This window comes from Mastigoproctus giganteus, chromosome 10, assembly GCF_048544385.1.
Source record: "Mastigoproctus giganteus isolate SK-2022 chromosome 10, ASM4854438v1, whole genome shotgun sequence".
NCBI classification, from domain to species: Eukaryota; Metazoa; Arthropoda; class Arachnida; order Uropygi; family Thelyphonidae; genus Mastigoproctus; species Mastigoproctus giganteus.
The window spans coordinates 194,851,383-194,879,180 of record NC_143584.1 but is presented as its reverse complement, the minus strand read 5'-3'; the positions used below and the strand labels follow the sequence as shown (position 1 = coordinate 194,879,180).

The window sequence follows — 27,798 nt, the reverse complement described above, 5'->3', positions numbered from 1 at the left end:
CTGGAAGCAGAGAGTGGGGTCCAGTATTACTCCCAGGTATCTAAGTTCCTTGGACAGTCGTAATGTGATACCATCAATCTTAATCTGTGGGGGTCTCCTGTAATCTAGGGCACCCTTGAGGAGAATGGAGTCCGTTTTGGTTGCAGAGATCCTAAGGAAGTGGATATTGGTCCATTCTTGTAGGATTTTAAGGGCATGATTTGCCTTTCTTTCCAGCTGAATTCTGCTGTTTCCCTCTAGTGCAGCACAGTGTATTATGATATGAAGATATGATGTCTGGGAGGATATACCTTCCCGGATATCAGCTTATTTTCCAAAAACACTCTGACCTGGCTCACGCCAATAGTTAAATTAACATACCTAATTAGCATAGTTTCATCATAACGAAACTGAAAGAACTGTGACACATGATGACCAGTGCCTCTCTAGCGACAAAGCAGACTGGCTACACCTGATGAGAGACCAACAGTTATCCGGACATGAGATAAAACCTACTATTAGACAGCAATCTCGCACCTCTCGTACCTTTCAATGACCTTATTTCCACCAAAGACAGATTCAAAGTTCTATTCAATTATGCCACAAATCTGTTTTAACTAGAAAAAATACCTCCTGGGTGCTGCTGCTCCTGGATGCAATTAATTTGTCTGGGCCAAACAGTTTTGACCCTGACAGATTAATTGCAGCCAACCAAGCAGGGTGGCACTTTATATACCTGCAGAAGATGGCATGCTAATGCCATGCATGTGATCTTACTCTGACTTGGGTACCACACCCATGTCTGGTACTAACCCCATCTAGGGGCAGGATATATTTGAGCCACCTTGGCAGCTTATTCTCTTCCTCTTTACTTTTTCACTGACCTTCCACACTTCCGACCCTTGGAGTATATTATATATACTATATTAAGGTTACCTGTAATTGATTTCATAAACCTGTATTTGTGTCTGAAAATTGCGTGCGTTCTCTAGTCGATGTGCCTATTTTGCTGGACGAAAAAAAACCCGTTTTCTGGGGCAAAAAATTTACTATCTATGCCTGAGACCGACTAACTCAACCACGGACTGCAAAAAGCCCATTAAAGTTCTTCGAATCATCGACGGGATTCGAACCTGGGCCTTTTCCACCCGGTGTTGAGAGGACGGTGACAATACCCTTGTGATACTCGCGCAAACCCCTGGAGTAGGGACGACGCCAGCAGTCTCCCACTTTTGAAATGTAGTCTTCCCAGGCAACTGTTCCCATGTTATTTCACTCATGCCCACTATTCGCCTTCAGTACTCTTGCTTGTCTGTAGAAAATCTTCCATGTTCCCTCTTTACCTCAACCTCTTCGTCCAACTTTGTCTTCCATCTCACTTCTTTCCTTGAGACCTCCCATCCTTGCTCTGTTGGAGGGAAGGCCCCGTTTGGCTTCCTGTACCTTGAACGGATGACAGGAGGTCCCTTCCTCATGATAGCGCGTCCCAGTAACCAAGTGATCAGTCGACCAACACACTATTCACATAACCCACACCGACTGGTTTTGAAAACTTGTGCATTATTGAGTACTTAACGCGGATTTGTGGGAAACCTTAGGAACCGCTAACAACACACGACGTCCACTATAACATCACCACCTGTAGCCTGTCGAACGTCAACAGTGCATTCAGGTACCATGCTGCTTTCTCAAAATGCGGATACGCCCATCAAAAATCATTTGGAAACGGGACTCATCAGTGCAGGCAACAGAATTTCATGTCGGTGGTCCAGTGTTGGTGCCGACATGCCCATGCAAGGTGCAGTTTCAGTTGGTAACAGTGAAGGCCATCGACTGCCACAGCCTATATTATCTCTGGACGTTCAGATGACTTCTTCTGACCCAAAGTGACTTCAACGTTGGTATGTGTAACTGTGGTTGCTGTAAACCAAGATAATTACAGAGGTAGCAGTTTCACATCGAACCATTCTCTCGTTAAAGGTATTTTTAAAAAGTACACTTTTCAGAGAAATCTATATCTAACTTCACGTTTATTTGTTTCTATTTGTGTTATTATCCTCTAACCATTAAGAAAAACAAAATGATTGACAGCCACGATGAAACTGGAACTTTTTCAAGTAACATTTTTATTGCATAAGAGTAAAGAAATTACAGGATTGTATCATATTGCATATGATACATACATAATACACACAAATGCATTTACTCATAGAAATATTAGAACTAGTTTCATTGCTACGAAATTTCATAAAAGACTAATTTAAGATCATTGAAACGGGTTAGTAAAACCGAAAACATCTAAAAGTCCAGAGTCGACGTTTTAATTACATCAATTAAAGTGTGATCTACTGGAATAAAATAGTGTATTAATAATAGGGGACAGTAATAGTAACCACCCACTTCAAAACACTAAAAAACTGCTTATTTTGCCTCAAAATTGAAGGTGTTCAGACGGTGCATTTATTTTATTAGCTGAAATAAATATAAAGGTGATTATTTCTAAGTGAAAAAGCATATTTAAATTTAAATTGTCCAACAACGCACAGAACTTTCTAGTATGGAGGAAGTAAAAAAAATGAAAATCAGCTACTGGTTATTACGTAATGTCATGGGTTGTGTGACGTCAGGAAAAGGGCGGGGCTTAAATGAAAAAGCAAGATTACCGTTGGCGCAGCAAGTGAAGGAATTGTGCAAATTATGTTTGAAAATGCCATTGTCATATTTTAATTTCTGTCAGCATAATTTTTTTCAATGCATAGCTGTTTGTTTAAAATAAAACAGAAGCACCATGTTATAAATACATTTCAAATTGTTGCCTGCAACTTTACTTCTCGTTTCCACTCATATTTGGATCTTAGGAATCAAGTTATTGTATAAAAGCGGTCATAAAAATTCCCTTTTATTAATTCAGCAACACTAAGAGGTTTACGAGGCAAGATAAGGTTGCAGCATTAGACAAATCTTAAATTGTGTGATGTAATAATATTCATTTTCGTTAATACAACAGCAAATCTGACAAAAGTATTTGTGACATTTTGCATATACTAACGACTGACGTGCGCCATTTACAGTTTTCTCTAAATGCGCTCCAGTAATGTATCCTAAAAATGCCATATGTAAAGTATAAACGTACATTTATACGCTACACAACAAAGCATTTTGGCTAAGATTTAGTACTCGGTGCACCCTCTCTATACTCGCCGACACGGCAGTGATTGACGGGTGCTGACTCCGCCCAGTGTCACGTGTTCTCCTGAACATACGGAAACATCTGGCACGCGTGCCACGCCGTGCGTGTCACCCGTGTTATGAATTTCGCTGTTAGAAGTGTCACGTGGTGTTAATACTTGATTAGCATATTATTTAATTTTATCGATGCGTAATTATAAAGCAAAAAAAGAAAAGTTGTTTGATTTTGGAAAAGGCTGAATAATACGTATATTATTCGTCCTGAATAATACATCCCCACAGAAACGGGGGGGTCTGGGGGGCAGAGCCCCCCAGAAAAAAAAAAAAAACCCTCAATTTGCGTATTCGATTGTTAGTGACTTACTCTTTGGTTTCCCCTGGTTGAGATGGGTGTCTGTTGTATTGGGTGATTTTTTTTTTCCTGCGAAATATTAGTTCGAAAATGTTGGGTTGTTTTGAAAATATAATTCAATTGATGAGGTGAGTGGTTTTCTGTCGTTTTAGCATTTCTGTTGGGCATCAGCAATTTTCAGTGTTGCCCATGGTGTTAATTTTTTTCCAGTGTTGCACGTGGTGTTAATTTTTTTTTTTTAGATTTTAGATCAGTGATTATTAGAGTGCTTGTGATTAATTTTTTGATTTTAGCATTTCTGTTGACGGGCATCAGCAATTTTCAGTGTTGCACGTGGTGTTAATTTTTGTTACAAATAATACTAATTACTTGTTTTTTACAATACTAATTACTTGTTTTTTCCGGCCAGAAAGGCAGGGGATTGGGATCCCCGTCTAGTAATGTACCGGGAGAGAAGAATCAAGGGTTGCACGTGGTGCGAATTTTTTTTAAACAAACAAAAAAAAGAAAACTTGTTTGGTGTTGGAAAAGGCTGAATAATACGTATATCGGGGGTGTGGGGGCAGAAGCCCCCACAGAAACGGGGGTCTGGGGGCAGAGCCCCCAGAAAAAAAAAATAATAATGATCCCCCTATTTGCGCTAAAAATAATTGCCCTAAAATTATAGCTTAGATTGTAAGCTATAGCTTGGAAAAACGTGCATTTTTGTTTGTTTTATTTTTAATAATTGTTCATTTGTCGTTCCTTTTCTTTCGCGAAAATTACCTTTCCCCCTTTTTTTTTTTTTCTTTTCGGTTGTATCCGACTTATTCAAATGTCACGTGATATTTTGCCCCCAGAAAAAAAAAATAATAATGATCCCCCTATTTGCGCTAAAAATAATTGCCCTAAAATTATAGCTTAGATTGTAAGCTATAGCTTGGAAAAACGTGCATTTTTGTTTGTTTTATTTTTAATAATTGTTCATTTGTCGTTCCTTTTCTTTCGCGAAAATTACCTTTCCCCCTTTTTTTTTTTTTTCTTTTCGGTTGTATCCGACTTATTCAAATGTCACGTGATATTTTGTGATCCACGAAAACCGTATTTTTGTAACTTGAACTTTTGAAATTATTGGATTTATCCTGTTTTCAGCGGCCGTATTTGTTGCTGTGCCACCCGCGTGTCACCTAGTACCGTTTGCCGAGGAGAATAGCGGGAACGCAGTGAGTGGGCGGAGTCACAATCCGTCAATCACTGCTTTCCCCCCTCTTCTCCTCGCCGCCATTTTGAAGGGTGCACCGAGTATTAAATCTTTACCAGCATTTTATGTGTTAAATAAAAAGCATATATTTATAATGTCTAGTTCTAAAGAAACTTACGTTCTGTAATGGCAAACGTTCTTTAGCTAGTTTGAAGCGCCCTCTTGCTTTTTACTTCTGTTCCATTGGGAAAAAATAATATTTGTTTATTATTTTTTTCGCTTGAACCTGTTTCAAATTCTAAATTATTAGACGTCTATGAAGATTTTTTTTAACTGTGTTTTCAAATAGTAAAATATTATTTCTTTGCATTGATTGACAGATACAATCGAAGTTGAATATCATTTATTTGAAAATTTTAAACGCTGGAATGCTACTGAAAACGTAAATATAAGGCCGTTCATTTACACCCAACATTAGTCCTTTCTTTACAATAAACTGGCTAATAAATCTCAGCTTCATTAGAACTCCGCTGATTGCATTATTGCCAATAAAATATCACCTCATTAATTTATAAATTTATTAAATCTGATTTATCATTTTTGTTAAAATTCTAACAAACGCAGAAAATTTAACTGTGAATTCCTCGTAAAAAGTTGAAAATGTACATCAATATAAGTGTGCTAACATTAAAGCCACATACCTACATTGCACTTTTTAGTACAGCTATATTAATTTAAAATTGCATTTTATAGCATTTGCTCGTTTAAGGTTTGTAAGACAAGTCTAAGGAAAGAATTAAGATTTTCCCAGACAGGAAATTCTCTTTCTTTATTGGACATGTGAAAAGTTAACTCTACCTGGCAGAATCATAATATCCCTTGCAAAATCTCTCCATGGATGCATTCTTTTTCAGATCCGACGTAAATATAACAGAGGTTGCAACGTTTATTGTATGCAATCTTTATTATTATCATTATAAACATAATTGAAATAAAGATTGCAATAAATATTAAGTGCCTCATTCTCAAATGTGAAATATTTTCATCATGCTGCACGAGACCTGACTGTGTTTTTAATTGTACAGATTTCTGATTCGATATTAATTTTTAATTCTTCCTTCTGATTCGATATTACCTTTTAATTCTTTCAATATGTCATAGTTATTAGTATACCCAGTATCACTACCTTTAAGTAGCACAAAAAATAAAATTCCTGGGATCTTGGTGTGACTGGGAAAATTATGTGCTGCTCTAGATGTAAACATAAATGAAATATGACTGAATACAACAACTATTGGACATCTAGGGAATGAAAGGTGCTGCAAATGTAGAGGCTAGAATCAAATTTCATCAAGATGTCAATGATAACACAGTTTGGGTTGCATGAATTTTGACTTCGTCTTTGTGCTCCTTCATGTTTCGAACTCGACAGTAAGACATATTTCTTGACAAAAAAAAAAAAAAAAGTCCACAGCCAGTTGTCATAGGCAGTAAGTTAAGATTTCTTGACTTTTTTTTCCCCCTTGACTTCGTGCGCAGTTTGCCTTATACATAGGCAAACTGCGCACTTATCGCTAAACATCATTCTTTGCTTGGATTTTGGGACCATCTGAAACGATCAGGTTCAGCATCAACTCTTCAATCCGTATCAATATCAAATAATTTATGGAATCATGGGGGTAAGGTCGTGTTCGAAGATCAATATTGAAGACATGCTTCAATTTTGTTCATGGAATTGCAGATCATTTCCTCGAACATTTGCTTCTTTACATTTAGAATGTGTGTTTTGGTAGGAGTTTCCTTTCCTCTGGGAAAAATTCATTTCATATCACCTTCATAGTTTCTCAGTTTTCCGCGTGTTCATGAGCCCAAACACTCGGTAAAAATCGCTCATCTTCGTATTTACTGATGTTTATCGCAATGTTTTATTTCTGTCAGACAGTTCTTACAGCTGTCTGACAGAAATAAAACGAAAAAAAAAAAAAAAGCAAACTAATATTCGGGGGGTAGGGGAGGCTATTGAGACTTTTGGCCTACCCTCTACTTTAATATAAAGCCATTTGAGTAAAAGGCATGTCATGTTTGTTTGAATATAATAAGAAAGATCTCAACATCCTCTATCTCATATAACAGCAATCATCGATGTAGGGTACGTCGCAAAAAGTTGTGAAGAGGTTATTACCTATTGCTGAACAGTGTCTATTAGATTATGTCGGACATTTTATGGAAAGTTGGCTTGGTCACCCTCAAATGAAAGAAAATTAATATGATAGCCTATCCCATCGAATAATTTGGTGCATATTGGTTTTAAGTTGAATTAATCCAAATTTAATATGTATATGCAAAATTTTAAGCAGTGGAAGCACACCACAATTGAGATGATCCAGGATAACAGTGTCCAAGTAGTAACAATTAAAAGAAATTAGACTGGCGGCTTTACTAAACTATCGCAACTGTGCACCAAAGTGTTGATATCAGAGTTGATACCTATATTGCATATTTTAAGTTTATGGCGGTGGATGATACCACTCATTGTCCACTCTGGTACAAAATGACTTAGGAGGTGATAGAGAACTCGTATTTTTTCGCCTCACATTAAAAAGCCACCACAACTATATTATTTCAGTATTATAGAGGTAATTTCATTATAAACGACGAAAGGTAATATGAAAATTAATGAAATAAAAGTATTAAAATTATTAGAACTCTACTGAATTAGTGGTACTTAGTTTACACTAAATACAGATTGCTTCTCTCGGCTTATTGCAACTGATTGATTTTTCAGAGTTGCCTTTTATATTTGTCTATTGTACAACCACATAATAAATAAATGAAATCGCGAACATGTCCTAGTATTAAATTAATAATAGTTTATCACCAGGAAGACAACAATAGCAGTTCATGGTGCTGTATTTTCCTCCACTTTAGGAACAAATAATGATTTTAAAAATTTTCAATTAACAAGGGAATTGGGATTTCCATCTTACAAATAAATTACTATCGTCAATGCTCACACCACTTTTCAATTTAAAGTTTAACAAATTAATCTCAATTTTATTGAAAAGTTCTATCGATGAATTTATTCTATGTTCAAAAATAGTGGAGAGTGTGTGCATCCGGGAAGAAGCCATGTTTTCATAGTGATGTTGCAGATAAAAGAACAACGAGTTGCAAAAGGAGATAGAAAAGAGGGGTATGTTTGCTATTTTCTAAATGACAGATTTGTCAAATTTCACAGTATTAAAGATGAGCCATATTGAATTTGTACTGAACTGGAAAAGTGAAAGTCTTCGTGCTATGTTTTCTGTGACCACGGTCACAACGGACGGTTATGTCCTGAGATAATCGACAGATCATTGAAAAATTCTTTTCTTTCCTTCTTTCTGATATCGTTTGTTCAGACGAGAAACTAAACTCGTTTTTTTTTTTGATTTTCACTTGTCGACAAGTGGAAGACTGATTTTTCGCGTACGTGTATTATTCCAAGTGTGTCATTACAACAGATTGCTGTCTTGCTTTTGCACTGGGCTAGTGGGAACACTTTCACAATCCGAAGAAACCTCCCCCGAGAGGTCACTAATTCTAGTTATTTCATCTTCCACAGTAACCAGTCGAAAAGCTTCTAGGAACTCGTTCAGATCAATCATTCCATCTTTGTTGATGTCGATACTTCGAGCAATATCCCTAACTGCATCAGAAGGAAGACACCTGCCAGTGTCCTTTCCTAGAGACGAACACGCTTCAGTGAATTCCTCCATCGAAATAGCACCTAGAAAATACATAAACATGAAACATCAATTGCATCCTCTGGATTATTTCAACGCATAAATTCTAAAATTATAAAATTTCAAAATTCTGGGATAAGACATACTGCTCTACCATTAACATCCGGACACCCCTCCATGGATGGTAAAACAGATCCTATGCATGCAACACGTCACAGAACCTGCAATAAATATGCACACTGGGCTTCGAACAATTGCACAATTGGGCATGCAAGGTGACACGTTCAACAGAATTAACAGACTTCCAACGTGGAATGATAGTAGGATGCCACATAAGCAAGCGTTCTGTACGAGACATCGCAGTCACTCTGAGGATCCCTAGGTCAACGGTTAGTGATGTCATATGCAAATGGAAGAGGAATGGGACTGAATCTGCCAAAAACCGGCCTGGTAAACCCCGAAAACTAACAGAACGGAACAAGAGAATTCTGCGAAGAACTGTGCGCGCAAATCGTAATTTGCCATTGTCTCAAGACATTTTGTGAGAGTATTGGGACTAATGTCAGCACTGGTAAAATACGAAGGACACACCATAATATGGGTTATAATGGTCGTGCAGCTGTTCACAAGCCACTGATCACCTCAACTAATGCTAGACGCCGATTAACATGGTGTTTTAAGGAGCGCGAATCCTGGAGTGTAGAGCACTGGAAAACAGTCCTATGCACAGACGAGTCGAGGGTCGCACTCTACCAGTCTGATAGCCGTTCCTGGGTGTGGTAAATGCCAGGTGAACAGTTCCTTCTTGATTGTATCCCCCCAACAATGAAGTTTGGTGGATGTAGTGTCATGGTATGCGGCTGCTTTTCGTGGTTTGGCTTGGCCCCATTAGTCGTTATCGACAACACCATGAATGCTGTGCAATACCAGGACAGCTTGGACAATTATGCACTTCCAACATTACCAGACCCATACCTGTATCAGCAAGACAACGCGCCATGCCATACTGCTTGGGTCGTAACAGAGTAGTTTGAGGACATGGGTGTGGAAAGGTTTGATTGGTCAGCCCAGAGTACTGATCTCATCCTTATCAAGCATTTTTGGGATATATTGGATCGTCGGGTATGTGCACGTCGAGATCGCCCAAAGAACAAGGCCGAACTGGTGGCTGCGTTAAAGGGCGTGTGGAGGAACATATCATCTGACATTTATAAAAAGCTGGTTGAGAGTATGCTGCGAAGATTGAAGGCCGTCATAAAAGCAAAAGGTTTCAGCACAAAATGTTAATTGACACAATAAAAGCTCTTTTTTTTTTTTTTTTTTCTGAAAGCAGGTGTCCGGATATTAATGGTAGGTCAGTGTATAGTAGTCAATGAATTTCGCATAGCCTTAAAAAAACGGGAGGAAAAACTGTCGATTAATTCTAGATTTGAAGAACTCTGCAAAAGGCAGTTGGAGAAAAAAATTTCGCAGCATAGCCTGTCCTAGTAGAAGGAATTTTTTTAAAAAACATTTGGAAGTAACTCGATAAGAGGGGGTGAAAGGGTGTTCTACTAATGTCATAGCAGAGATTTTAAGAGTTCAGGAAAATTGCCAGATAGAAGATTAATTGCTTGGCCCAGGATTCTTTCTCTACTTTGAACTGTCGTATTTAATTACGAAAGGAGACATTTCGAAGTAGGTCCTATAGTATCCTGTACTATCGTACAGTAGCTACTGGGAGTCCTTGTAATACTACTACAACGAGAGCTGGAACTGACTGTAAGACTATGGGACCACGGAAAGAGTTTCGAAATTAAACTTCAACGACAATTACATCGCGATAAGTACATTTATTTTGCAGAAACACCTTACCTCTTTCCAGCGCCTTTGTCCCATGTGTAAACTCGACTGAGATCTAGTTATATACAAATTATTTCTCCTGCTAATGTAATGTTATAACGACAGTTATAATATCACGTGTTATTTATCCTGCCTCCACTGTTAAAAGTACACAGTAGTTATTAAATTTTATGAATTTGAAGTGTTAATAGTTAAATAAGTAATAGTCATGAAACAGGACTTTATAAAGTTGGATAAAATACTCGTATACGGGAATAGATGTATAGTTGAATTATGGAGAACTTAAGGCACTCGTTTCGAAGAGAAGAGTGTGTTTATCTATTTCTGAAGCAGTGTACTATAGAAGAATGATGTCAAGGTGGATGAAAAGGGATTTTACACGCTTCGCAGAACAGAAGAAATCAACAAAGGAAGTTACAACCAAATTATGATATTAGGGTCCCGTGTAAATGATTTCATCTACCCATATATTTATTTTGTCTGTAAATTGCATGTGTTCTCTGGTTGCCTGTTTGCTGGACGAAGAAACCCGTTTCTGGGAAAAAACCTTGCTATCTACGCCTGAGACCGACTAACTCAGCCACGGAGTGAAAAATGCCCATTAAAGTTCCTCACGTCATCGACGGGATTCGAACCCGGGCTTTTTCCACCCGGTGTGGGGAAGACGGTGACGATACCACTGTGCTACCCGCGCAGACAAAGGAAGTTACAAGAAGATTCGAATACATTAATTATAAGTTGATTAAAAAAAAAAAAACTACAGACTGGATTAGGCAACGAAATCTGATATAAGAAAATTTCGCCAAGAGAGCAAAGAATGGAGACAAGGAGTTTTATTCGTAGGCAGGAGGGTGAATCAAATGAATTTCTTTTACCAATAAATGGTATTTAAGAATTAAAAAAAAAAAAAAGAAAAGAAGCACTACTTCAATTCAATTACCTTCCTGTCAGTACAAAATAAGAATTTCGGTTGTTGCTGGCATCATCATTTGACGACTGTCTTCATTCCACTGTCCTTGTGGAATCGACGACTTGCCTGATAATTTTTCACTGTTCAAACATGAAAATCGTGGTAGCTCGAACATACTCGTTAATGTGAACACCCTATTATCTCTGCTCATCACTCCCCGCACATAGAGGGCACCTAATATGCCCTATTCTATAAGAGCAATAACAGGGTAGTTCCTAAAGTATTTTGCATCCTTGTGTCTTTTTCATGTGCAGATAAAATCTGAACAATATTATTCGTTCTATTAATGCGTTGCCAATGTTTTTGTAACTAGAAAAAAAAATGTTGATCTTTATCAAATGTCCAGTTTTCACTTAACCTCTTTTAGAGTATTTTATGCAATTTTCCAAATGATTTTTTGTTTGTTCACGTTTTGCTAGTACAAATGATTCCAATCAGCAGAAATCTTTGGATCGGTTAACTCCATATTCGTTTTACTAAATAGTTTGCAACAAAAATAAAATACACTGTTTAATTTAACAGAATAAATTAGCCCTTTGAGAATAACTATTTCTCTATTCCTCAATTTGCGTTTATAATAATTAACTGAAAAAAAATTTTCCTGTATGGTCTCTTGAAAATTAAAATTTTCAGTTTGACCTGGACTTTTTTCAATAATTATTTCAATTGTTCTATTTGAAAGAACCCTTGGCCAAGTACCCGGTTTTGACATCAAAGGAAATAGGTTCGAATTCAATTTTGTTATCTCGGTTTTCATTTTCGTTTTCCATGTCAATTGATTTTTGAATTGTATTTTAAATATTGCTCTGTATATCCTGAGTTTTTGTTGCGTTATCTTTCAGGTTTATCATCTACTGCATCTTGTCCATTTCTCGACATTATAGATTTATTAATTGTATCTTTAGTTTCATTGATCTTTGTTACATCTCGAGGTTTGCCAGCATTCCCTTGGGCTTAGTCTACTGTATCGTTATTGTAGTAGGATTTTAAGAGCATTGGAAACTAAGACCATATTGCTCCGCGTGTATGGTCTGTAAATTGCTTGTGTTTTGAGGTCGATTTTCTGTTTTCTGGACGAAAAACCCCAGTTTCCGAGAAAAAAACCATGTAACTCCACGCCTGAGACCGACTAACTCAGCCACGTTGTGAAAAAGTCCCATAAAAATTTCTCACATCATCGACATGACTCGAACTCGGGTCTTTTCCAGCTGGTGTGTGGAGAACGGTGATTCTACCAACTATGTTACCCCTGAGGGTGTCTGCTGTATTTTGGCTATCAAGTTTAAAATTTTTCTACTGAACCAAATAACTTCTTTTCTTCATCTTTTTAAAATTTTCTTTTGCGATTTTGCAAAAGAAAATTTTACAGAAAATTTGCGCTATGTAATATGGACGTTCCATTGGACAGAAGAAACTATGGTTGTCTAAGAGCACTGTAAACATAGCTGACGGTACCCTCTTTGACAGTACCCTCAAACAAATATGAATTTTGTATAAAAATGTTTAGCTGGAAAGATAAGCCAAAGAGGACATATGTACTTCCTTTTATTTATGGCTTTGCAATTGTCTGGGATAGTTGCTATTAAATTCCTCACTGCGGTGGGTTGTTTAGCATGAACTAAAGACAGTTGCAAAGTCGTTAATAAAGTTAAGAGTACAGGCTGCCATGGTCAAGGTTTCATTGATTTCTGTTATGCAAGAGATGCTAGTTGTTATCGGAGTCGTTTTAGTTTGGGTTTATTGATCGGATTCTTTTGCGATTGTGCCCTCTATAGTTATGTCGATAGATTTTATGGTGTGTCGATTATCAATGAATTTTCGGGCGACAGATTACACATGCTGAATGGTGTTAATGCTTTTTCAAAGTATTACTTGCCTAAGTAACGAGTTATTATCCATGAAATAAATATCGTGAGTGATGGTTCTCCTGACTGATGCAAATGGGAGGTAAGTATTGCGCTTGTCATAAAAATGTCTGAAATTTTCGACAAATAATTCGTCTCTAATGGCAACATTTAGGTACAGTTGACACCTACCAGATCCGTCTTTATCAATGAGTCTGAAAATGGTCTCTAATGTATCCTTATTATGATACAGAGTCTCAAGCACTGATGGCCCTTCCTGTTGAGAGAAAGAACATATATCAGAACATTTTCAAAGAAATAAATTCATAAGAGACAGCTATATCATATTAAAAATATTGTGGGTAACTGTGTTCAATACCTCATTTATTAACCAGCATAATAGTAATACACTGAGAAAATTTCCAAAAATATTTATGGATAAAAGGAGCGGTATACTCATTATTACCACAGCATCAGACGGATAATCTTCGAAAGTTGTTTCGTAGTATACTATTCCCTCTTCCTCGTTACACTTAGCAAGCTTGGCACAAAGATGCCTCCAAGGTAAACGGAAGCCAATTACAAGCTCCATGATCTCACACCAGTCACTAACGGCCATCTTACCTTAAAGAGAGAGAGAGAGAAAAAAAAAATCAATTATATGTACTTTATTATGCTATAAAGAATTAAGAATTGGTCCTTCCCAAAATATTATCGTTTCGATCGTCAGTATTTGCAAAAAGGCTTGGAAACGCGCGATCCTTGTTATTTTAGCCTCCCACTAGCAATGTTTTCCAGAACCACTAATTTTAGAAATCGTTTATATGAAGCTCAATAGGATTCATCCAACAAGGCACACCTGATGGTTATAACTGATGCTTTTCTTTCAGCAATATAAAGGGTTCGTTTTTAAGCTCTCCTTCTCTTTTCCTATAAACACTGAAAATAGCTCCACCCAATCTCATAACCACACACAGTTTTCAAAGTTCCAGCTGGAACTTTGAAAACTGTAATAGTACTACACTTACCCGTATCAGCAAGATCTTTCTCCATGAAGCCTGCCCGTAATTGTTCCTTGCAGTCCTGGATATGATGCTTCAGTTCTCTTATTGCCGACTGTTCCATATAACCTTGTCTAAATAAGAATAAGAACATTCATTAGATGTATTAAAACAATTCCACCACCAAATTATTTTTTGTTTAGTAAATAAAAATAAAAAAATATAAGAACAATATAAACTTTAAGACGGTGTAAAACATACGTAAAATATATAATTAAATTTTATAAAAATATATAAACAATAACAATATAGGCAGGTGGATATATACGAATGCGTAATATTAATTTTGCTTTATATATACAATGACTAGTTCTTACCTTTGTCGAATGGTGGCGTAGCGAGCACTCGGATTACTGATATACATGACAGCGTGAGGTAATAGAGTTGGCCCTACTAACTTGACATAGGCACCTCGATTACTTCCAATCTCATAATAATTAGAAGCAGAAAACACCGTTAGTACCTGAGGGATGAAAATAAAATACTTATTCTCTTTGTCACTATGAAAATAAGATTTCTAAGTTGCTACGATTAAAAAAAAAGGCGATTTTTTAATCTTTAACGATACTCAAACTCAACATAGTTGACGAAATTCAAAACCGTTTAAATTTTTAAAATCGAACGGCTAGAACCGAAGTTATAAACGATGTAACGTTTTATGCTCACCCCCGTTATTTACTCTACGAAATCAACGTGACTGAGTTAGCGTCATTAAGGTCATTTATGAAGTAACGTCATTTCCGGCTCGCATTTTCGTTACAAATTGGTTTGACTCCAGTGCAAAATATTAAGTATGAACGATGTAACGTTTTATGCTCACGCCCGTTATTTACTCTACCGAATCAACGCTAGTGACTGAGTTAGCATCATTAACCTCATTTAGGAAGTGACATCATTTGCGCCATTTTTTGTCTTGCTTGCATTTTTATTACCAATTAGTTTTACTTCAGTCCCAAAAATTTAGTAAATACCTCCAAAGATGTTTTCAAATCAAAAATGTCCATTTGAAGAAATACAGTCCATTTATATACCTTTTCGTTGTGTGTGAATTCGTAACCATCTACTTTACATTGATGGGATCTGATGATGAAATCGAGATGGTGACGTTCTAAGAAGGCTTCTGTGACGTCAGGTCCAAAGAAAGAGCCACCACCCCTAAATACATTGGCACTACAACCGCTTTGCTGCCTTGGGTCGCTCCACAGTAAGTCCACGATCTGTTAAGAAAGAACAAACAAATGCGAATACATTTAACCACTAACACCCGAGTAATGAACAATCATTGAAATGAATACTCTTCCACCAACAACAGCATAGATTGGTTACCTCTTTCCATTCTTCGAGATCATGATCCATCTGTCGGTTGCTTGTGGGTGGGCGGAGTACTGTTGTGAACTATGGAAAATAAAAATATGTTCTATGAGACACTGATATAAGATAATTCTCAAATGAATTCCAAAATAAATTAAACATAATTCATTAAATTTATTTCAAGCAATATAAGCTAAAGATACACTGTTATCAAAAGTACTAGGGATATTAGAATATTTCAATACTCATGCAAAATATACTATGCAAAGATGTAGAAGTATTGCAGTTCCACAAGAATGTAAATTGAACAGAACTTAACTGTACTTATATTTGGAACCTATTCACGTGACTACGACAACGTAGAACAACCTGCAAGAACAAAAGTTCTGTGCCAATCAAACGCCTACTTTCAGCTACACTGAGAGTAACTATTAACTCAGCCACGTTGTGAAAAATGCCCACAAAAATTCCTTTCATCATCGATGGGACTCGAACCTAAGTCATTTCCACCAGATGTGGGGAGGACAGCGATTCTACCAACTGTGGTACCCACGAGGGCCAGTGAGTTAAGCATGTTTTGATGGTTTTAGCCTAAAAACAACTATGTTTGTACCCGGAAAAATGACCTCTAAAGGTATCCAAAATATGAAAAGTTTTTGAAACAACTTCACTTTTAATATAATTAGGGAACGACGTTACGTGGTTGTTATCCATTAAGAATTATTAATATGTATAATTAACCACTCTTATACCACGTGGAGTTATTAATATATTTTTTATTGAAGCATAGCCTAAACTAATATATACAATTGGGTAACGTTTCAGGTATCTTGCCGATACCCATCATCAGACCGTGCTGTTTGAGAAATAGAGATAAAAATTAAAAAGGTGAAAGTTACTAATTAGACATTGAGCAATTCTAAATTACAATCACAATTTTTAACAAGTTCGTTTTTATATTCCCATACAGCCAGTGTCCAGGAGGTTACTCGCAATATTTTATCACAGTCTGTACATCGGCGCTCAGTTGGCAATATACTGGACATTTCTTATGACAGTGCATAGATTTGATTCTGGAATGGATACCTCCAAGAAGAAGGAGAAGAAGAAGATCTAGGAGGTCATAGATGGTGGAGTAAGGGATTGCATGACAGCCCAAGGTTTAATTGACCAAGACACCTTGAACCGCACATTGTGGCTGGAAAAAATTCCTACCAAAAAATAACTTGTAGGCTGAGGAAACCCATTGTAAGTGGAAACACTCCTCTTGAAGAAGTATAGATTTCAGTGCGTATAATTCCTTTTTTTTAAACATATCCGAAAAGAAATGTGGCGTTACTGAATCCCTTATGGATAAGTTTTTTCCAAGAAAATAAAATATGTATTAAGATGATTTTAAAAAATGATATTTTGTCTCCTTAAAATGAAAGTAGTGCCGTTATTGGGTCCATTTACACTACACAATGTGTTATACCAAAATTTGGAAACAGGATACGATCAAAAAAGCTCGTCAAAAAAATCAAGGGGCAGAAAATATAGGTTTTTTCCAGTTTATTGTAGATTCCTTGGACAGTTTATCGATCGTTGGAGTAAATACTCCGATAGCCAAGAAATGGTTACATGTTGGATATAATATTTCAATGGCACGTAACTGAGATGGCTATTAGACCTTTTCTTATGATACAATAGCATGCTATCAGTTTGAGCTTTTACACGAAGTCCACTGTTGACATACGATCTTATAAAGGTACAAAGTTAATATTAGACAAAACAAGATAATTGCTTTTGTTACGACCATCCATTTACGAGGTACATTTTGCGCTGCTCTTGGGATTACACTAATCGAGTGACCTTGTGAATATTTAATCCGAAGGTCATTCCTTCAAACAACTACACCAACTATTGACTCTCTGTGATGGGCTCCATAAAATAGAAAATAAATATTTATTCTTTTACCTTGTGTCTGTCCATCTTGGCGACGTCTTTGAGATTCGTATTATTTGCAATACCTCCGTGTACCACGAACACTTTGTTATCTATAATTGTGGCCAGAGGGAGCCAACTGTAAAGGTCTTCAACTGCTTGAAGTATTTTGGCAGCATGTTTCTGAAAACGTAAAAATGAGTGGACTTGAAAATATATATTATCAAGTTTTTTTTCTAAAGATGTACTAATAGTATAAGCCAGTGGTTTTCAAACTATGGGTTGCGATCTCCTGGAAGGTCGCGACTCACTTCTTTCTCCTACCACCAAAGTTTGACTTTGGTGGTAGGAGAAGGAAGTGAGGGGTCATAGGATGAAAAATATTGAAAACCACTTATATAAGCAATCAGATAACGGGAGCAGAATTTACTTACTGGATATTTGATCATGACCTCCTTGAAGAACCCGTATCTTTAATATAAAGCAAAAAAGTCTTAATTTCACTTCATAAGCATCTACAATTTATGAATTACTTTACAAAACAATAACCTTTGGTTAAATTTTAAAGCGAATTAAATTTTTGTGCTCAATTTTAAAGCCAAAAGAAAATATCGCTTATACCAAAATAAATGAAAGTTCCAGCCTGAACATATAATAAATTATTAAGCATCAAGCTATAAAATTTTGGGAGGAAATCATTAAAACTTTCTAACACTGATTTTTTCTTAATAGATTTTCTTTTTTTGGACTTGGCTTCAGAAAGGGTTTTCACCTGTCGTAATTTAGACATGAATTATAAGAGAAAGACACCCATTGATTAAGCGAATCTTGGCATTACGCCATGTAATGACCTTGGTTGTCAAAACTTAGAAATCCTTTCGGATCTATATAAGAAATGGTAAATAATCATCCCCAAGGCATTATGCCAAGAGCGTGAAAATGATTACCTCTATTCTTCTACCAATGCTTTGGTTTTATTTATAATTCATGTTTAAGACATAAATGTTTATTAAATATTGGATTGCAAATATTAAGGGAATCGTACCTGATATTCATGCTGAAATCTTCGTGGTTCCCTCGATTAAGGAAAACTGCATCGGGCCAAACCACAAGACACGTCAGCAGTAACAGAAGTACTTCTACTGACTGAATTCCCCGATCTACAAAGTCCCCATTAAAGATGTAGGGATTTTCTCTGGAAGGCAAGCCATTCTAGGGAGAAAAAAACATATTTCGAAGAAAGTCAAAATACGAAACATAATCATTATAGGAACAAAAATATTCGTATCATAAACTATCATGATTAAGTAGAATTATTTTTTAAAATTTTCAGCGAGTTCAAACCTTTTAAGTAATAAAAGTTGATCTCTTGAGAAAGAAAGATTATTATTACACTTCGGAAAGTTTTCAAATCATTTTCTGATCCACTTTATGATTCAATTTTTTTTTAACTTCAGTGTAATTATACAAGGTACATTTTCCCATAGTATGACCATAGATGGTGCCTTTCATATCACACGCTAGCAAGCAAACTTCATCGATGTGCCTTCTTTGGGCTCTCGTGGTTAGCACAGTTGGTATTACCACCGTTCTTCCCACAGAAAAACCCGAGTTGGAATCCCGTCAATGACGCGGGAATTTTTATGGATCTTTTTCACAACGTGGCTGAATTAGTCAATCTCAGGAGAAAGTAGCATGATTTTTTCTCCCGATGCCATCTCTACCCTCCCTTTGTTCAAAGGTAAGGGAACACAAAGGTAAGGGGTCAAGGAACACAAAGTAAAAAAATAAGTGCATTTCTTAATGTTCTTTCGGAATGGTGTGCACGCTCCCATAACAAGACCCAAGGCCTCCTCCAGTTTTCTATTTTAATTCGTCCGTCTTCAAAGGCGATTATTGTTGATGGGATGGAGTCATGTTCTGTGCTGGTTCGTGCAACCTTTTTACTGTTAATGGTATCGAAATACAGTGGATTTGGGTGCATCAGACTTCCTGAAAAAGTATTAATGTCCTGGTGGTGTTTCGTTCAGTAGGTCAGAGAATTTCACATTGGCTCGCTGTTTTGTTTTATTTTCTTTGTGAGTATGTTATCCTTGTATTGGGTTTATACTGGGTTTCAAAAAATTATTGCGGACAGGAAGAAACAATATATATATTAGATGAATATCTGATAGGATTAAATGTATATAAAAGTTTACAATGATAATCAGTCTATATTTTGTGTAGTAAAATTGGTCTTAATCTTTTCTGATAACTCTTGGTTCTACACACCTACCTTGTACAGTATGGTAAGCAAATCTTCGAGCTTCCCATGGAGATCGCCACATACAGTGATTTGCTGAGACAGAGCACTGGACGCAAAGTTTATATTTGGCTTGTATCGAAGAATTTTTCTGGCCCCGTGTATGAGACTAAGTACGTATTTGGCATGCAACCTCTAAAGAGAAACACACAAATCACAATTTTTTTCTATTACATCGAAATTATTTTCTCTCAAAATATCATTTATTGACATTAAAGTAGAGAGAGATATTGGAGTGGATACTAACCTTTCTCGTTCTAAACAAGTCAATTAAAATGGAAACATCCTTTGCTTTGAAAGGAGGGTGCAGATGAGGACCACGGTAATTATCTTCCAACGGTATTTGTTCGGGACTGGTTTTTTTCAGTAATTCCACGTCTTCCCTTTCTGTCTTGTGCCACAGTGGCGAAGTGGAATCTGCAAAATAGCCCAGTGCAATAAACCAACAAGAAAATTGCAATACCTTTTCAGCGCGATCAATCATATTATTAACATACAAGGTGTTGTAATAAAGTTCCCAGTTGATGCTGTTGCAGTCATGTTCGATGAGTTTAAAAATAATCGGAAGTGCTACGTTGTAGTTTAAATTTCCTCCAACAAATGGCGGTACACAGATTGTCCATTTGCAAATGTTCAGGAAATTGTAGCAAGAGATCATCATTTGACCCTCAAAATGATGGCTGATGAGTTGGATATAAATAAGGAGAAGATTCGTCAAATTTTGCATGAAGATTTAGGGAAAAGGAAGGTCTGTGCAAAATTTGTGCCGCATGGAGCGGAAGCTCATCCATGCATGATGACACTCTTCTTCATGCGAAGACTTTATCCAGACCTGTCAAGACAATCCTAATTTCCTCGACTCTTCTGATGAAACACGGCATCATACAGATGAACCATCCCCCCACTCTCCGGATCTAACACCAACCAATGGACTTTTTCCTCATTCTCAAGGTGAAAACTGCCCTCAAAGAAAAAAAGGTTTCAGAATGTTGATACCATAAAAAAAAAAAGAAACCGCTGAACTGAACGTCATTTCTTTGGACGCCTTCGCTGACTCTTTTGAGAACCTTTTAGAACGGTGTAATAAGTGCATTCAATCAGGTTGTGAGTACTTTTGAGTTAAAATAAAATTATTTTTGAGCTCCTTCACTTTATGTTCTTTTTATTGCACCAATCCAGAAACTTTATTGCCACGCCTCGTATATGATAATCAGATGGTCCCAATGCCGATTCGAGTGGAACTTCTCTTAATGGTGTAAATTACACTGATTCAAGCACGTAAAATGCCAGTGATCGTGCTCCTAAAAGAGCAGAAATATATACGTAATACTTTGTAATAAATTATGTATTTAATATTTTGCGAAGCGTTTAAAAACATATGGGTCGATAACAAACAAAAACTTCTGTTTACCCCTTTAAAATTGGAAAAATAGTACTGCTTAAAGAAAAATTAAAGAATTCAAACAAAGGCTATTTAAAATGAAAATAAAGTACTTATCAATAAATTATCAGGAATATAAATGCAATCTCTGCATATATTCCTGACTTTTGGGAAACTCTTTAAAACACACATTCGTGCTTCCAGGATGAAAAACTCGACGAGTAATTATGCCAAAGAAAATTGCTCATGATTTCAAAGAGTGAAAAGGCCATTATCAGTGTGGGGGGGGGGGGTTAGTCGAAAGCCAACACAGACGAAGGGAAAACAGCCTCATCAGGATTACTTTTTCTCTTGAATTCCTCTCTTTATAGTTCTAATGTCCGATCTCCTTGCCCTCAGGGCTCGGGTAGCTGAGTCGCCTTTACACCACTCTTGACGCTTCCACCCCGCCCCCTCCGACTTTATAAATTCTTTCGGTAGGCGACAGTGATCGATTTGAGACTTTTCCAAATGAGTGACAAGTGATCAACCATTTAGAAAGGTCTTAAACTATGTTAATAGATATTAATCCACTTCTATACGAAATATAATTACCCTATAACTTGAAATAACGATAATATTTCCAAGAAGTCTAAAGACTAAGTACTTCGTCTTTATACTTTGAAAAATATTACTACTAATAATAATTATTATTATTGTTAATTTATTAATTGTTATCAATTATCTTGCATGTAACATACAGGAGTCAAAAGATGTACATAGAGTTAATCAATACCGACGTATATTTATTACCTGCTAAAATTCAAAACAACAGTTGGTAATCTTGGTTATTATTGGCAAATTATTAAATCGGTAATTTGATATCGGCCACTGCTATAAAAGCTGACGCAAACTCGCCATTTTCCACGATCGCTGTCATTACCAGCGCAGATGGACAATGGCTAATTCCTTCCTTCGTCGAAAAGTATCACTTACACAAGGCTGCTCCTGTTTCCCCCAGAGATGTCTCATTCTTCGAATATATTGGCATCCAGCAATAACGAATCGCGTGCTGCTGCAGTCCGCCTTATGGATGTGTCGTCTTCCAGACTGAAGAAAAGGTCAAAGGTAAAAAAAAAACAAGAAGAAAAGCTACTTTGCAGCGATGGACTGAAAGTTTTCTCATCAACAGGGATAGAAAACTGACAGATAGAGGGCGCTGCTTTTGGCAACAGCGGATTAGGAAGAAAATAACGAGGGCGGTGGATAGTTTCCATCTCCATTATGAAACATTTTTTTTTTTATTTGCCATAATAATAAGTTCCCGAGTTTGGGGCAGCAATGGCCGTGAATTTATAGATAACTTGGCCTTTGCACTTAGAACACGTACGTACTGCGAAAAAAGTGGCAGGTTTATGTGGTCGATGTAATTGTGGAAATGTCTTTGAGTGGCATCAGCCATCGATCGGCCCATGTTCGAAATTCACACTTCGTTTCTGACAAATAAGTGGAACAGGTTTATTGATTTGAAATAAATCACATCAAACAGGTGTTTATAGCATCTCCTTATCCCTACGGTTCATTACAGAAGATGAATCTTCTATTTTTCCCTCCTATTTCATCGATAAGTTTCCATCAGCATTATTTATCGACTGTCAAGTTATATTTCGCAATGGTTCATCCACGTATTTTCTCGTTAGTGCCAGGGGCTCTAATATCTAAGACGTCTACAGTGGTATGGGCGTGATCAATCATCCTGACAGCAGTTAATAATATATGAAATCGAATTAGCAAAATATAAGATCTCCAATTGAAAACCGTGGGTTTACTTTATAATAAACAATTAGGGATTATACTTACTTTCAGGCGTTTGATAGGGTCCACTGGTTAGCGACGCCCCAACGAAAGGGTTAACGGAGTTCATATGAGTAATAAGATCGTTGAAAAAGTTGTACAGCTGCAAGAACACCAATGACATTAGTTTCAGTCTGCTCATTAAGTACAGTAACCTTCGATTTAACAGACTTCGGAAATAACGATAAATAAAATTTAACTCATAGTTAATGAGCATGTATTCCACAAATAGTCCATTAAATGGAGGTTATACTGTACATAACATTAAGTATATAATCTCTTATACTGAGTAATAAGTTAAGATTAGTTAAGCTGGGTGTTAACACTAGCTGTAGAGTATTTCGTTGGGAGCCGTTTACAAATTACATAACGAAAGAAGGGTTATATTGTTGTTATTGGATTTTAGGAGCATCGGCTACTTAGGCCATGTTCATCAGTGCATATATTGTCTGTGAATTGCGTGTGTTCCGAGGTCGAGTTTCTGTTTTGCTGTAAAAAAACCCATAAAAATTCATATTCCTCACGTCATCGACGGGATTCGAACTCAGGTCTTTTCCACCCGGTGTGGGGAGGACGGTGATCCTACCAACTGTGTTACCTATGATGGCGAAAGAAGGGAATGTCAGATAAAATGTAACGACATGTTACAGGTAGGGGTTAGTATGAACCTTATGCAACATATTTCTTCATAAAAATAACGCGACTTGAACTGGAATAAGAATGGAAAAGGGTCCCAAAGCTGCTGTAACGATATGTTACAAGGGAAAGATGGTAGGGGTGTTCAGAAATTTTTTTAAAGTGTTCGCAATTTGTGAACGGCTCCTTACGCACTACAGATGAGATGACCTAGAGGCTTTTGTTACAAAATTTCACAGGGGGGGGGGGGGGTTATGGTGTTATTTTTCGATCAGGGTAAAATTCAACTGCCCTTTTTATTTACAGTATTTTCCTTTCATTTGATGAGGGGTTCTATGCTAGCATTATGTCAATACCTTGGTTTGATCTTGTTCTCCTACGTATTCCAAAGACTGAAAAATGGTCCACGAACATCTTCTTTTCACTTCTTGTCTAGCCAAGAACTTTCGATACCACTGCTGGATCAAAATGGCCGCTTTGAACGCTGGGAAAAAACATGATGTCCATTAAATAATTCTTATTTATATTAAACACTTCAGTAAAACTAAGCAATGTTCTATTTATGCTGGATTGAGACGATTAGCATTCACATCAGCCTAAGATTAATATAATATATTAATAGAGAGAGAATATAAGAAAGATAGAGAGAGAATATAAGAAACATTGCCGTATTTAGTATCAGACTTGAACCAGGTTTTTCAAAGCAGGTGTACTGAAAGGTCACCCAAAACATGTGTAATTATGCACCCTCGCGAATAACCACTCGGGTACGGCTTACTGTAGTTTTAGGCGGATCAGCGACTTAAACAATATTGCGCCGTATATATTATGTCTGTAAATTGCATATTTTTGTGGTCGATTTGACTGTCTGCTGGAAGAAAAAAAACAATACAACCTTTCCTTGAGACAAACTAACTCAGCCACGTTGTGAAAAATCCCATTAAAATCCCCGGAGTCATTGACGGGATTCGAATCCGTGCTTTTTCCACCCGGTATGGGGGGGGGATGCTTCTATTTTGTGTGAAAAATAAAGAGAAACTCATATGCTTTTTTCACACCGTGGTCGAGTTACCAGGTCTTGCAAAGAAGGTGGATGATTTTTCATTCAAAAAATAAACTGCTAAACCAATCATAGAACGCACAATTTACAAACCAATCATAGAATGCACACAATTTACAGACACAATACACTTGTGTAATATGACCTTAGTTGCCATTACGCAAAACCAAATACACTAACCAATTATGTATTGGGGTCACCCTCAAAGTAATCTCCCTGTAAATGCGTACATTTATTTCCAAAGCGCCACGGAGTTCGTTGGTTTCACTAAGATTAGCAATCACATCCAATCACGACCATAACATATTCAAAGAGTTTTCTTGCGGAACTAATATCCTTCGTATCATATGCAAATAAGTAATAACTCTTAAAGAGTTAACACCGTTAAAAGTTGTTTTCCGAATAGCCACGGAGTTCGTTGGTTGCAGCTTTGTAACAGACAATGAAGAGCTTTCGTTGAAGTTTCTTATTGCAAACTAACTCGAATCTGTTTTCTTTTTGATAACTACTCAAGCTCTTTGGGACCATCTTGACATACATCTTTCTCGTGTTGAGAGAAAGGTGTATGTCAAGGATACTATTTAGGATACAGTTAATAGTGCAGCTATAAAACATGACCGATCGACACAACACTTTTACCACACACTAAGATTAGCAATCACACCCAATAGCGAACTTTTAAATAAACAGAATCCATAATCGGTAACTAAAAATCTCCAAAATATATATCGTGATAAAGAGACAACTTCAATAAATAATACCAGGTACAAAAATTCTTTCTCTCCTTGAACTTTTCTTCGATTGGTCCATTCCGTTTAATAAATTATTAGCCAGATCTTCAGGAGTGATTATAAAACTGGGGTCTTCCTCGTTAGTTTTATTTCTATGGTCATTAATGCTATTTCTAGCTACTTCACTCTGACATAATTGCCTGCCTACCTATTGCAACAAAAATAACCATTCACTTTACGTGGCCACCCTTTTTTTGCGTTAGGAAAGTATCGGGCTTAGCATGGAATCTGGGTTATGTCATATACATCCTTCATTTACCGACGCCAATACTTCCGCTTTGCTATAATTTTTTCCTTTCTCTCCAAATATTCTCTTCAACTCAATTTAATTTTCTTTCTACAAATTAGGGCAATGTCCTTCAGATGTGGTTAGTCTTTTTCTTAAATACTCGTATATTAATTAGTAATTTGCATAAAATCTGAACAAAGAACATCAAGATTCTGCAAGATCCAAGATGGCACAATCTTTAACAAAATTAAAAAAGTTGCACAAAAAGTCAGCTATTGTGGTATGGTATACAAATCTGCTCGGAAGTTTTAAAATAACAGTTCCGGTCCTTATAGGAACAACTCCATTATTCTCATATCACCAGTTCCAAAAATAGCTTTTGTTTGTTCATAATTTTGGGTCAACTGATGTTAGGATACTATTTAGGATACAGTAATAAGTAACATAATATGCATTGGTAAAGAAAACAAGGGTATGAATTAATAAACAGGGTGGAGGAATAATCCCAGGACCTCCCTTTCCTCTGGGACATCTGTACCTCTTTCGTACTATTCACTTTTGTCAGGATATGGATTTTCATTTTTCGCCATCATTTGGAGCAGAGACGGGTTCCTGAAAGTCGGAGATACAAGTTACCATGACAACCCAAAGTGACACTGTTAGGAAACGCCTACAAACCACACCCCTACACACCGGCCAGTCACATTAGTAGATGAATTACAGTCAGGAAGGAAGGAAGGAAGGAAGGAAGTAAGACAATGCCATTGAGTTTACTCGATTGTAAATAGACTCAGTATCTGATATTCTTTCAGTATATTTTAGATGCAAATAACATGGATATTGAAAAAAAGACACGAATAAAACAGAGCATCAAAAGTAATTTTTAAAAAGCAGTAAAATGTACTAAAATAAAACAGTAAACTGCTAAAATATTCATTTCTATTAATGGCTAGACAGCCCATTCTCTTCCTTCCACCTACAGGTGCGAATAATCTTCTCCAATTCACCATTCCACAAACTTCTTGGCGTTTAAGGGAGCAGCTTGTTTGTAAAAGTGTTAACGTCATAGAAAAATATTATTTTTCATCATCATTCTACTCTTCCATTTGGCACGGGTTGGTCCCTATAGACCTCCATTGTTGTCGGTCTCTTGAATCTTGCATCATTTGTTGATAACTCTGAAAGCCTGTGTTTTCCTTTAGGCATTGGAGCCATTCTCTTTTGGGTCTTCCTGGTGGTCTCTTATCTCCAATTTTTCCTGTCATTACTACATTAGGCAGCCTGTGTTGTTTCATCCGGTTCACATGCTTTACAAAAAACCACTGAAGTTGTTTTTTGTAAATCTGCTCTATTATTCTGCGTTCAAAATTTAGATATTTTCTTATTTGTTCATTAGTTTTATTTTATATTATTTTTAGGCGGCAAATACAAAACATAAGTTCCTATTGTTGTCACCATATCCGTCTGTCCGTACGCATGTAACAACTGGACTCTCGGAGGAAGGCGCTTCGTGAAATTTTATAATTGGATCTTTTAGAAAGATTTCCCTTCCCAGTTTTCATTAAAATCAGACGAATAGAAATTCGGCAAATCAACCCTTCCCCCATACATATCGCTTTGTACAGGGTATTTCAAAATTTCAGGAAACAAATGTAAGAACATATAGCCTAAAAATAAGCAATGCTCGTATAACCATCTATCTCAAAGTATTTATTTTCGAGCTATTAAATATTAATCAAATTATAAAGCCGGGTAAAACTAGAAAATATTTTTTAAATATGACACAGTCATATTAAATTTATGTCATAAAATATGACTGTGTAAATCGCGTTTTAAGACGGTACAAAACATGCAGAGTTGTTCTACCAACTTGATCATACCAATTACACTGGTGTGCAAAACTTAAGGAACAACACTCTAAAGGTTACAACCACAAAATCTTTACTTAAGGTATTCTACTGATGAGAGTAGATTCAGTCTCAGCAGCGATTCTGGACGTCAGCTAATCTGGCGAGAGGTTGACACACGGTATCACCCCGCAAACATCACTGAAAGGAATCGATATGGCGGTCGAGGTGTTCTCATCTGGGAAGGCGTTATCTTGAATGGACGTACACAACTCCAGATACTGGAAGGCGGTACTATAACCGGCGCATGCTACTGTACTGAGGTAATCCTTCCCCATGTGCG

General features: G+C 36.7%; 1 protein-coding gene across 1 annotated transcript in view; it reads right to left on the bottom strand.

The window, feature by feature from the left end:
* Positions 1–8,194: 8,194 nt before the first annotated feature.
* The window catches only part of LOC150079696 (serine/threonine-protein phosphatase with EF-hands pef-1-like), a 34,245-nt gene continuing 14,641 nt past the window's right edge, over positions 8,195–27,798 (bottom strand). The window contains exons 2-15 of the mRNA XM_090383169.1: positions 23,885–24,012; positions 22,899–22,995; positions 19,926–20,095; positions 19,652–19,813; positions 18,422–18,588; positions 17,811–17,847; positions 17,410–17,559; positions 15,469–15,537; positions 15,174–15,359; positions 14,460–14,605; positions 14,110–14,216; positions 13,548–13,705; positions 13,274–13,358; positions 8,195–8,469 (exon numbers count right to left, since the gene is read on the bottom strand). Coding sequence (XP_090239295.1) covers positions 8,195–8,469; positions 13,274–13,358; positions 13,548–13,705; positions 14,110–14,216; positions 14,460–14,605; positions 15,174–15,359; positions 15,469–15,537; positions 17,410–17,559; positions 17,811–17,847; positions 18,422–18,588; positions 19,652–19,813; positions 19,926–20,095; positions 22,899–22,995; positions 23,885–24,012 — 1,937 coding nt within the window. The remainder of the gene's footprint in view (positions 8,470–13,273; positions 13,359–13,547; positions 13,706–14,109; positions 14,217–14,459; positions 14,606–15,173; positions 15,360–15,468; positions 15,538–17,409; positions 17,560–17,810; positions 17,848–18,421; positions 18,589–19,651; positions 19,814–19,925; positions 20,096–22,898; positions 22,996–23,884; positions 24,013–27,798) is intronic.